The sequence below is a fragment of the Meleagris gallopavo genome, chromosome 3 (genome assembly GCF_905368555.1).
Source record: "Meleagris gallopavo chromosome 3, MGAL_WU_HG_1.1, whole genome shotgun sequence".
Classification (NCBI taxonomy): domain Eukaryota; kingdom Metazoa; phylum Chordata; class Aves; order Galliformes; family Phasianidae; genus Meleagris; species Meleagris gallopavo.
In genome coordinates, this window is record NC_139406.1 from 43,393,946 (window position 1) to 43,407,417 (window position 13,472).

The 13,472-nt window shown below is 36.4% G+C and overlaps 1 protein-coding gene across 2 annotated transcripts in view; it reads left to right on the forward strand.

Moving 5' to 3' along the window:
* PIEZO2 (piezo type mechanosensitive ion channel component 2) overlaps positions 1-13,472 on the forward strand; it is a 291,317-nt gene that overhangs the window by 101,255 nt on the left and 176,590 nt on the right. For both annotated transcript variants that reach the window (XM_085220764.1, XM_085220763.1), the window contains exon 3: positions 1,194-1,319. In XM_085220764.1, the coding sequence (XP_085076890.1) occupies positions 1,194-1,319 (126 nt within the window). The remainder of the gene's footprint in view (positions 1-1,193; positions 1,320-13,472) is intronic.

Below are 13,472 nucleotides of genomic sequence, written 5' to 3' on the forward strand. Positions count from 1 at the left end.
GTTGACTCCCTGTCATGCAGCTGTGAACTTATCAGCTCAGTGATCCAATTTGAACCAAAGCATAGGTCAGTCTCAGTCATCACCTTCTTTCTAGAAGTTGCTAGCCATAGACTCACTCAGAATAAGTATAAAAGAAACAGGATGCATATAGGGTGAACATTTCCCAAGTATAATCTGCTGGTTCTGCCCCCCCATTGCTTGGTTTCATTTATAAACCCATATAAGAATTGGAGCAGTTTAGTTTTTCAATCTGTAAATTTGTAAAATGACCTTCAAATGCATGATGTAGTAGTACAAAATCTAGGTATAAAGTACTTAAGAAATAGAATTTTGTTGTAAGTAGGTCAAGTAAGGTGATACGTAATGTTGTCTTTGATCAGCAATACAGCTTACTGTTAGTGTTGCATATTTTCTGAAATACTAATGGTTTACTTTATTTATTCATCCCTTGCAAATTTGGCTGCCCGTGATAAAGCTGAGTGTTTCCTAGAGGATTTATAAGGCATTTTCAAAGTCTCCATCAAGCACTTGATATTGGCTTTTGGCTATAGATATCTGGTAAATCATAGAGAAGCTAAAACCAAGTGTATTTGGCACAACATTCTTCAGTGTGTACTGCAAATAATTTTCAAAAAATCTACTACAAGAAGAGAAAGAGGGCAGTCTACACAAAGCAAAGCATTCATTTGGAAGTTTGTCTCTATTTTTGAGCCAAACTGAGGTTCCTGAGTTGTTATTCCTTCTTCCATGTCATTTGTTTTGGAAAGTGTAATTAGATTAATAGCCTTTGATTTTTCTCAATATCAGAACTATTGTACATATTTTGTAGCGGGTAACATGGAGCATAATGATATTATTTGTTGTGTTAAAAATTGCTATTTGAAGACTAAATAAAGTTTTTTGTTTTAATGGAAGAGTAGAAGGAAATATCAAAAGCAACAATCACTGGGTTTTGTAGTTAAAGAATACTCAAGGGCGCATTTATGTAAGTTTGCTTTTAGCTACGGTGTTGTCCATTGAGGGTCAGTCAAGAGTAAGGTCGAAATGACTTGCGGAATATCCTGAGTCAGAATTTTTTTTTTTTTTTTTTTTTTAATTACTGAAAACCTTTAAGCACTGCATAGAAATTAATCAACTACATCTATAACTACATATATATATATATATATATATACATGTATTTTGTCTTTTAGGGCATACAGGACGATTATTAAAATCTCTGTGTTTCACCAGTCTATCATTTCTGCTGCTGCACATCATCTTTCAGATTACAATAAACAGTCTTGAAGCTGGAAGAACTATTGAGCCTGGTTTTAACTGTAAGTAAAACCTTTTAGCTTTTATTAACATTTTAAGCGTGCAGATGCTTCAGTGGTTTGAAGGGTGAAAGGTTGATGGGAAGACAGTTACCATCGTGCTTTTATGAAATTTTCTTCATCTTTCTTAACTTGTTTCCTTAGTAATTTCTGTGACTAGGGCAAAAATTCTAGAGTGGTTTAAGAAATTAAGTGTGTTAACTGTTGTTCCCACTAGATGAATGTTCTCTTTTGGTTTAGCAATGATTACTTTTAGGCTTTCTCGAAATTCCCTCAGAACCTGAGGTAGCTGAACTGTTATCTTATTAATTAATAATTCACTGTACTAAAATAAGGTGAGATATAGTAATAAAAAAATCCTCTGCCCATATATTATGCCTCTGTTTGGTGGAACTCTGTTAAGCAGTTTGTTTAATTAAAAGTTAAATCTTGACCTCGAGATTTATATTTTTAAACAGTATTTCCTTTTTCTTGCCTGTGTTATATGGGCAGAAGGACTTTCAGATTTTATTTATATGTAAACTCTACTTATAAATATATTGCATGGCATTTTACAACTTCCTCTCTCAGGAAATGTTCTTCAATAATTCAGAAGCAAATGTACTTTATTGTGTAGAAGTTAATTACAATGTCTATCCACTGATTTGGATATATAACCTCCAGGTAGAAGCTATTTGTACTTGTCTTGCAGTGCTTATGATTAACATTTAAAACTGTCAACTTGCCCTTGATAAATGTCCATTTAATTTATCTCGGAGTAGGCTGCTGCCACTTGGGTAAACAGTTATGCTACAGTTAAACACAAGAAACGTTATGTGAAGTATTTGACTTAAAGCAACAAAATCGTAAGGAAACTTGGAGTGTGCATTACAATTTTGCTTTTAGCTGAAATCATTTCTTGAAGTAAAAGGCATAACTGTGTTTATATCATTCTTAACAGGAAGGTTGCAAGCTTTGTCAGTTCACGTCAGTTCAGACATTTAGAGTCAAAAAGTATATTTTCTTTTTTTTCAGAAATGCATAGTATTGATAGAGTGAACCAGATGAGTTGATTTCCTACATCTAACTGTCTTATGGCAAAAATATATTCTTTCTACCTAAAATTTTAGTAATTGTATCAGTGTTAGAAGATGTTTATATGGGTAGAGAGTTTCTAATAATCCAAGATGGAGATGCAGCCACATCACTTTTTCTTTGTCCTGTAGTGGGAACTGGGTTCTACAATGGAATCCAATCTAAAGGATTACTTTATTCTCAAGAGTTCACTCCTGCAGGAAGGAAGGAGAGGACATTTCTATTTCTATCTGTAATTAATACTGCTAAATTCAACAGCTTCTCTTCTAGATGCTATAGTAATTATTTCCTTGCTGTTGTAAGCAGTACAATTCCTGTACAGCAGGAATTTCCTTTCTGCTGTAAATATTTCTGCCAGCCTCTCCTGCAGTAGCGACACAGGAACATTTAAGTGGGGGTGACCTCAGAGGACAATGAGTGTGGATGCAGTAGTAAACTGAAGGTGCCATGGGCTGCTCTCTGGCACTGAGACCAGTTGGCATGAAATCCTACTGTGCTGGGACTTGTCACATGTACTTGTCACATATTAACTCCCAAACAGTGACTGACTCATTTGAGAGAAAAACTGGCTGACAGAAGTTGTTCTAGAGATTGTTTTAATAGCGTAGTCATCCAAAAAAATCAGTTGAATTTCAGTGCCTGAATATGCTTGCAGAGTGAACTGGCACCATTTTGTTTAGTGGTATGGCTATAGTCGGTCAGCTTCAGTTGAAACCAGTGAAGAAGGGAACGTGGTACTGGATCTCCAAGGGACAGATGAAGATGAAGAAGATATCAGGACTGTTCTGGATGAAAGAGACAGAAAATGCCAAGTTCCTTGTTAGATCAGTTGATAATATAAGTTATTGTTAAGTGGTACCAGAGAGTATGTGGTACTGTGAAGGTGAGGAAAAGACAAAACACCCACTTCAGAAAGTACTTGGTAGCATTTCTGCTTGTAATTATTTGGTGACAACAGCCCTACTATATTTCCTGTTCCCTAGCTATATGAATAATGCTCTGCAAAATTGACTACAGCAGTGTGCTAAGCCATAGCTGGAGAAATGACAGCACCGTGCCCATAGTGTCTGCACAATGTTATGATCTCTGCCTGTTAGAGTTAGCTGTTAATGTTTATTCAACACCTTTCACTCAATAAGAAGTGCAGAAGTGTGGGCTAGAAGACTGGAGTTTTCTGTTTCCCTATCCAGACCAGGATCAACTCTTATGAAGCAGTTTTTACAGCTGTTTGTTTAGCTTCTAAGCCCTGTACGTCCTTCTGGAAATATTATATAGTCTCTTCTGATGCTTATCATTATAGAATTTTTTATCCCCTTAGTAAAAATATCTTATCCATCACCTTCAATGTACTGTGGAAACGGAGAATAAATTTCCATTTCTCTTTATGGTTCCTGTTAAGTACTTGAAGTCATGTCTGTTGTATATACTCCTTTCATTCTCATCTTTTCATAGAACTTCAGTCCCTCCAAACCTTCTTCATAGGTCATGTTTTACTTGTTGTTCTACCTCTGTTTGCTCCAAGTGATCTACGTACTTCTTGAAGTCCAGTGCGCAAAGCAAGGCAGTAATTTCACAGAGTACATGCTGAATATAAAATTGTCCACGTGTATGTGACTGATGCTTCCTGTTTATATGTTACTACATGGTGGTTTATTTATTCATTTATTTATTTGCAAGAGTGACAGTGTCTCATACTTTATTTTTAATTCATTATAATGGAAAAATCCTTTTCTGCAAAGCAGATATATCTATTTTTTCCTTATCTTATTCATATAAGCACTTCATATCTGTGTGCTTACCCACCTTTTTCCAGGATACTTTCGTTTATCAAGACTCTTCTGAATTCTGTCTTCTGATTTATTCATCATCCCTTGTTAAGGGGACATCTGCAAATACCACCTTGAAGGATTATTGGTTATATTACTTTTGATATTTTTTTTTCTTTACATTTAATCTTTGTTTTGATTTTGCTGGAACTTTACATGTATTTACATGTATATTATATGTAAATGAAGGGGAAATAATTAGTGCAAAAGTAGACCAGGACTTCTGGTGCAATGCTTTCTGCGCTGGGTAAAAGGACAAGGAGGGAGTGAAAAAAGTGTAAACACAGAAAGTAAAAAAAGGAAAAAAAAAAATCCCATCTTTTAATTATGTTGCTTTATTTTTAATTGATCCAGTGATAAAATCTGTGAAATTTTAATATGTTCCTTCAATGATTTTTTGCTCTCCAGACTTCCTGATGCAGAGAAGTTAAAGCTAATTCCATCATTTTCATGTCCGAAATTAATGAATTAGTGTTTAAATAAAATTGTTTTTCTTTTCTTTAAAATTTGTTGCATTATATAGTTAATCTAATTCCTGGCAGTTCAAGAAACTCGAGAGAGAGGAGTCTTCCTTTCTCTCCAAATTCTGTAGTTTGTCTGAGTATACTCACATGCCAACTTCTGAATCAAAATGTAATTTCTGTTTTAAGGTGTTTTTTTTTTTTTTTCAAACTGTTGTGTTGTACTTTCTGAAAGTATTTTCAATTTGGTAATAGAAATACTTGAAAAATGTTTCTGTTAGGGTTGTAACGCAGACTATCACCTCTTAAATCTTACACAGTTAAATTTTCATTTTGGAAATTAAGGACAACCATCCTTAATAATCTTTTATTGCCACTTTATTATTCCTTTAGTATGTATTATTACCACTGTAATAATCTTTTACATCTACAAACAGATTAATTTCGGCCATCTGTAAGAGTAAAGTAGAAAGAATTTTTGATGGATTGTAAAATGTTGTGCTCTTATCTTGGAGTTACTAAAAATGAGCTGATAGTGTTTAAAATAAGTAGGTCTTGGAATGTTTGGTTTCTTCAGCTTCTCATTTTTTCATCCATTTTCTCTTTTAGAGCCTATACACCTTCTCTTTCAGGCTGGCTTCAAAAATGTTTGTAAGCTATATAGTGTATGTATGCTGATGGGTTGATAGAGGTGTTAAAAGATGTTCAGCTAAATGTGGGTTTGGGAGGTTTATTTATTTATTTATTTATTTTTCAGGATCTTCTGAGTATTACTTAGCACTAATTTGAACTGCATGGGCAATATTCTCCCAGCAATAATGCTGTGTCATAGCAGCTGTGAAATAGTGGGTCATCTCTGCTGGTGTAGATTTTTTTGAGCCCAGCATACTGGCTTTTTGTTCATCACTGGCAAAAAAAAAAAAAAAAAAAAAAAAAAAAAAAAGCATAGCTGATGCTGGTGATTGTGTTGAAAAATAGCATTTTGTAGTGAGAATTTGCTCTATGAAAGTGTTATTTCCGAGGAAATAAATGTGAGGCATTACTTTTGGTGCAACCTACATACTTGACATGCAAAGCAGTGTGAACTCTCTACAGACAGCACACTTTTGCACTGTGCTAATCTCTCCAGAATTTTCTCTCTCACTGGAGATTTGGATAAATGGTCATTAATAGCTTTTAAGCTCGTTGTTCTACAGGAATGGCTGCTGAGATGAGGGATGCTCTGAAGAAAACCTTATGCCATTACTTTTTAAACTGTGATATCTCCATAAAGCTTAGGCCACAAAGCTGTCTCTCACTGACAGCCATACAGTACTAATCACAGAACAGGAGAAGTCCTTTCTTACATGTGTTTACGTGCTAAACCATGGCAAGGATTTTTCAATCCACATGGCACTAGGCACCAGGGAAGTATCCCAAAGAGTCAGTCTTATTACTTGGGCTTAGAAGGACAAATCCATAGAATAACAGTTACTAGAGAACAGTAGCTTTCACAGTTCCCTTTCATTTTTGAAAAGAAATTGTATTAACTGGTCGTTCAGGAAGATTTTCAGCTTTTCTTGTGCTCAGCTAGCAGTACCTTACTGTGAATCTCCATAAATATTCACAGCATCAATGAATGTCAGTAAGTGCCATTTTTTCCTTATGGAGGAATTCAGTTACATCCCTTTGCTTCACTGGCACTTCCACGTCAGATGCCATTCTCTCAGGCTTCCCCTCGGCTGTTACTGGTCACACAGCAACAAAATATAACGGAATATTGGTGGGAAGGTTCAACCTCTACTGCCATGCCTGCCAACACCTGACTCAGATGTCATGGGCCGACACAATAAAATAGGAGGCATTACTTTCAGAGGAGTGCTCATACTCCTGAAAACCTAGCAAATGGCAGAAAGGCAGGAGACCTGACACAAAGAATAAAGTAGGCATGGTTCCTGTCATTCTCTGGTTTCACAGTGTGCTGTTTCTTGTACTGGTGATGTGCAGTGTCTGAATCCAGGACTAAAAAGAATGCCTAGCTGTGAAAATCACTGTACAATCAAGTTATATTGGCACAAATCCACTTATTATCAAGATTCTAGAAAGGTGTGTGGTTGTACAATATTACCAATAACGTTTTCTGACTGTTGTTTCAGTCTTACCAAGAGTCAAGAATTTATAGCGTCAAGCGGTAGATCATGTGGAACACACCCTATGATAAACTTTTAATCAGGAAAAGGTTTTACTGAGATTTTTTTTTCATGACCAAAAAGAAAGAAAAAAGCTACAATAGTTTATTCTGCACATAAAAGTCAATTTCACTTTAATCCAGTACATACTGAATGTCAACATTGCTTCAACACTTCTGGTGTAACTTTATGCAGCCAGGAAATTTATGACTGAGGAAACAGAAGCTTCTGTAATTGCTTCTTAGGCATGTATGATAAGTCCTGCTTAATTTCCTAAGGGGTGTTAGTGCATAACAGTTCAGAAAGTTGGTGTTCATTGTACTTACTGAATCTTTGTTTCTAGACTCGCATGCTGCCATGTGAAAATCCAGCAATATTCTAAACATTTTTTTCAGCGCTGTCGTATAATACCTTCTGCATAATGTATGTAATCGTGGAGGAATGATTTTAGTATTCTCATAGTTTCCTTTAAGATTATTTAAAAAAAAAAAAGGAAAAAAATCCTGTGCTCCAGGTTACGTACATAGAAATTCACTGTTTTCTTGACATGAAACTATATTCACTCTGAACGCGACATGAATTTCAAAAGGCTATTTGTTTGGGTTTTTGTCTGAAACTGATTTCAGGATACTTTCTTAGAGTTTATAACTCTTCTCTTTGTATTCCTGATGTAGTGGAAGAGGAATTATGCTGCATGCTTTGAGGTTGTTTCATGCATCACTGCGCATTTTCCTGGCTAAACATAAGCCCGGTACTGTATCTCGTAATCTACATCAGATTTCCGTGATAACTTACACTGCGACATTTGTCAGTACAATCAGACAACTTCAGAGTAAAATAAAAAAAAAATCAGTACAGACTGAAACTTTGGCTGAAGTTTTATGAAATGTCTGGATTGAAGCAGAAAATTTTGTGACATAGACATAGAGGTGATTCTTCTTACTGCCAGACAGAGTTTGTGTTTTTGACAGTCAGATCTGCATTGGAGAGAATTGTTGGGAAGCCACTGGGTGCAGCATGTAGATTGTTTCTGAAACTGGTGTGCTTCCAAAGGTGTGCTGTTGCTCCACCAAGGGAAACACCCAATGGACCTGCTAATGCTGTGATACTGACTAGGGCAGTTTTCTTTGCCACATCTCAAAAAAAAAAAAAAAAAAAAAAGAAAAGAAAAGAAAAAAGTGGGAGGATCAGGTCCAGCTTTGAGGGAGAAAACACTCAATAAAACATAACACAATAGGGGAAGGCAAAGCAGAAAGGTAGCTCTGTTTGTTTGTATTCTTGGTCAATTCTCTTGGTAAATTAAGAAGCCAATGTGTGAGAAGGAGCCTTCTATGTTTTTGTAAGTAGCTGTTCCATTCTATATGAACTAATTATATGCTTGAGCCTCCTATGAAAATCTCATTAGAATGCAATGGAAGCTGCTTTTAAATCCCAAATTACTAGCAGGTCTGGTTCCATATTGAGAAAGGTTTTGAAGACCAGGGAGGTCAAAAGCAGGCTGCTCACACGGTTGGTTTCAGGACTGTACGTCCTTTTGCAGGGACGGACCTCACACACCAACGCTGCTGTTTTGGGGTTGTTTTGGATCATCTGCAGTGTTTTGTTGTAGTGGTGAGTAGTAAGACCAAAGCTCTTGCACTATAGCAACCAACATCTCTGTGCTGATGTAGGACACCACGTTGAAAAGTTCTCTTGCAAATCATCCAAATCACCATAATGTAAATATTTTAGGGGGCATTCTTTTGGAGTTACTGTGCAGGAGCAGGAAGTTGAATTGAACACAATTTAGAAAAATACTTTCCACTGAAAATAATTTCACTTCAACATGAGATAAATCTTTGGAAATAGGCTGTTGTTAACATCTTTATCTGTTGTTCTTCTTCATTTTGAGTATTTTTAGAAACCCTGATTTGCTAGGGTGATGCTGTGAGACTGTATGTGTTTACACTGTAAGCTGGAGCAGGTTTTTGTTCCTGGATCCAAGCCCTTGGGCTTGAGCCTGCCATGCCTCATGATGCTCTGTGTTGGCAGTGTGCTGTGAGCCTCACCTGGGAAGGGAATGGCAAATCTGAGTTGAGATGATGACAGCTGCTGACCCAAGCAGCTCTGCCACGAGTTGGCCCCTAGCTGGGTGTCCCAGCTAGAAGGTGAGCTGCCCTGCCTCACAATGCAGACTGAAGGTTGCTCAGGACAAAGGCAGATCTTGACTCAAAGTTAACATCAGTAGAATGAACTGGGTTTACCGAGCAGTTGCGTGGTATAAAATAAATCACCACATGAAACAAAGAAAATGATGTCATTCACATAATATAGCATGGAGACATCTAGGGAGAAAAAGTTTTCTTCACAGGCTTGGACTAGCAGTGCTTTGGTGGGCTCTCCTGTGCCAGTGTGTTAGGATGCAGCCCAAAATCTGGGTCAAATGCTGAACAAACTTGCATGCTTTGAGTCCACTTCTAAATGGAAAATGCCGTAAAATTTCCTTCAATTTCTGCCAGATATAGGCCTGAATCAACAACCACAGAGGATGTGAGCAGGCACCATCCCTTACCATTTTTGTGTAAACAATGTGCAGCACATCTGTCATGCTTGCATTTAACAGAGGGCAAAATAAATAAGTGAAGTTCCTTAGCACTCATAGAAGAAGGAAAAGTACCTTTCAAATCTTGGGAAGGAAGAGAACTCGTTAGGTGAGTTTGGAAGAGAAGACTTTATTTCAGTCTTATACGTTGCTCTTTTGTTTCATTAGATGTCTAGCATTTTCCTGATACCTAGATCAGTAGCATTGCATCATTTCCATCTGTATGTATGATGCTTATGCACCATTTCCATCTATACATATGATGCTTGTTACTGAATTCTATCATATCATATTCTTTTAGAAATCTACAGGAATCAATAAACTGACTTTCAGAGCTGTTATAGTAATAATCTAGACTATAACTATCAAGACTTTGAATGGCATCAATGAAAATGTTAATAAGTGAAAAGAATTTTTGACAAAACTGTGATCACATTTTTGTGTCTACAAATAAGGAAAGTAGGGTACTATTTTTTAAAGTCCAGTGTTAGGAGAATGAACTTCATTTCCAAATACAGTGATACCAAATACCTATTTTAAAACTGGAGGAAATGAATAGAATAGGCTATGTGTTCTCTAATGCACAAGTGTTTGATGAGAGCTTGTTCAAGCTTTGTGTGATGTATCCTCAGTTTATTTCTGTACTTCTTAAAAGAGGAAAAAAGCCATTCTTAATAAAAACAGAACTTCAGTCCTTTGCTAAAGGTTATGGTGAGTACTGTAACTCAGAGTACATTAATTTAAGAGCCCTATCAGTTATGTCTGTTATGTATAGAGTCAGACATTTCAAATGAAGTCAGCCGGCAAAAAGGACACAGTGATAAGAACTGTTAACAATTCATGCATTTTTTTGGTTCGTGAGTCACTTTACCTATAAAATTATTATGGCCAAGACACTTCACATAGCCAGATAAAATCAATTTGGTACACAAATTAAGAATATTGAAATGTAAGAGAATGATTTTATCTAATCCTCTAGACCCAGCAGATTGTGACTTGATCATTGATTGTTCCTCTGTAATTTGTCAGTGATGCCACACATGGCCAAGCAGCAAGTTCCAAGAATTTCTTGCTTTTTCTAGACCTTACAGGTTTATCTGTGAATAATGTGATGTTTCATGAGAGAACTCACGTTCCTACCTCCACCAGAGAAACATCAAAGGACTCAAATTACACCCAGAATAGGCTCTATTGTAGAGTCTAGCAACCAACCATCATTCTTAGAAACACAGACCCTAGTTAGGGTGCCAGGCTGGATTTTAATGGTCCTCAAAATCTTCCATCTGGAGGGTGTGGTGGCCCAGTGTTAATTAAACACAGCTGCATTATAAAACTTGTGGAATTACAAGACCTACTGTTGAAAGCCTTATTTATAAGTCTGGACTTTTTCTGTGTGTTTTAATGTAAAGGAGAGAAAAACTGCTTTTTGTGGCTAACCTTTATTTTTTTTATATATATTCATGCAGATGTGAGCTAGAGACTCTCCCAAACTACAACTGACAAATACTGCAATAGTAAAAAACAAAACCAAAACTAATAATAATAGTTGCTGTTGTGCTAACAGCAGGTCAGCAGGTTTAGAACACTGCTGTTTAACCAGTTCTCATTATTTTATGGTAACTCTTCATCATATTTTTAGCTATCTGATATTTTGTTGGGCTAAGAATAAAGTATAAGAATAATGTAAACAATAAAAGTCACCCCTATGAGGAGCGGGACAAGAGGTACCTTTAAACTGCTATCAAATTGAGTTTGTTTCTTTCTGTTTATATAAACATGCACACGTTTCGTTTTCAGGGGCTTCATTCCTTGCAGCATGAGCTTTCTGTGATTATTAAGTTTTAGTACTGAATGGTAACCTGTGCAATTTCAGGAATCAAGCTAATTGAATTACATAGTTAGCAAACCTAGCTAAGCTAAGAGGTTGGGCTGCGGGGGGAGGGAGGATTTCAGCATAGTTTTTTCACCCATAAAATTGAATGTCATGAAATTTCCCATTTAAAAATCAGTAAGCACACTGAGTTAGGAAGCCAAGGTGAGCAATGCCTCCTTGGCTGAGCTTGACACAATTGTAGGACGTGGATAGGACTTCAAGATTTCATTGAGTCCAACTCCAAAAATGAGCGCTTCCAAAAGGTGCAGAGAGCTGTAACAAGCAAGATTACAGGGATGCAGTACGTTGAGGTCTAAAAAAATAAAGTAGTAAGTGATTTGGCTATGAAATTGGAAACAATTGTAATATTGTTGTCTGCAGAACTTATATTCTGTCAAGCAGTAAATCACTGTTTTCTGCAGAAGGGAGATATTAAGAAGTGATTTGTTGAATGGGCACTTCTTGGATGCTCAGTAGCCATCAAAAGGGAAATGTCCGGGAGGAGAGTATGCATGAAGAAAGGAAGTCAGCAGTTTGCATGCATATTGTCCACCAGTCTCTGGTTTGGTCTATAGTGGACTTAATATAGAACAGTCCTCAGGGCTGCTCTTCATGCATCTCTTGCCCCAACAAAATCTGGGGAAGGAAAATGATGTACAGGAATAATTTTTTCAATCACGGCACTGGTTCACATAAACCCTTCACTGTCAAACCCACCTTGAAGTGTCCCTAAAAATTTGAAGTGATTTGTAAATGGAAACGTTTGGAGGTAAGTGCAACCAGGTTTGCCTTGTTGGCTTATAATATGAGCCATTATTCTGCCTAGAGTAGACCAGACAAGCAAGACCGATCATATCTTCTGCTACTGTAATCTCATGGTATTGTATTTTTATGAGACCTTTTAACAAAAATAAATTTCAGCTCGTTAAATTGCATTGCCTTGAGAGCGAAATACCACCTGCTCATTACCATCCTGTTCTCTCAACAGACTTTCTACAAATTAGATTGTGCAATGCTTATGATACATGAATTTTAAAATTGTTTTTGTAACTTTTCATGCCCTGGCTGAAATGCTGTCAAAATTTGCTCATATGTGATTTAAAAAAAAAAAAAAAAAAAAAAAAAAAGTAAAACCTGAACAAAGAATTTCACAAAAATACCCATCAACATAAAGAAAAGCTGGAATACTGACACGATTCCACGGACATCTGGAAAAAAGTCAAAGATGGGCTTCTACGTCTATCCTATGTCATTCTGGATAACAACAAGAAAATGATATCTCATACCCTCCTCTTCATAGCTCTCAGTTGTTCCTGTCACTTTTTGCCATTTTTTTTTTTTTTCAAGCTGTAGCGAAGAATGAAAGGCTATAAAATAGCAGCTGCAGGAGTTGAAAATATATGTTGCATTGAATCAAAAGGTAAAAATTAACATCTGTGTTTTGGTATGTTGTTTTTTCAGAGAAAAGCATAAAATCTTACTTTTTAGATAGATTTGTGGCAGCTCCTGATTTCAAAGACTTCTCGAAAATTGGTTGAAGTATCAGTTCTGTTATTTTGGAAGAAAAAAATATCTTCACCAGTATGAAATTCAGTTATTTTTATTCTTTTGCACAAAAGGTGTACTCTGTTGTATACTAACACAATTACTGAAACAGTAAGTACCAGTTTTGTGTGCCTTTCTGACAGGTCTGCTCAGGTTTGCCAATAGGGTATTGATTTCGTAGATAGGAAAAATAAATAAATAAATAAAAAGGACCCAGATTATGGCAAATGGGGAAATATTCCTCACTTGCTCACTTCCTTTCATTCAGTGCCTTCAACAGGTCACACAGTGACTGCATTCATCTCTGCTAAGCCAGCTCAGGCCAATCTATGAAACCTTGAGCTAAAGAGTTGCTGTCATGTTCTCTTCTGTTAGTTAGGGCCACTGCCAAAGTCATCCAGTGTTTACAGATGGTTTTTTGGTTTATGCTGCTTTCACTGTTTGTGGTACAAATAGCTACTTTTACTCTGGAGATGTATCTTTTTTTGGATGTGTTTAATTCTGAGGTAATATTCTCCATATTTGGGTCAATACTCACAAAGTTTTATATAATTTTACAATTCATTATTAATACTAATAAAACCCAACCCCCTAGCATATGGGGTGCAGAATACACTGCAAGGCAAGC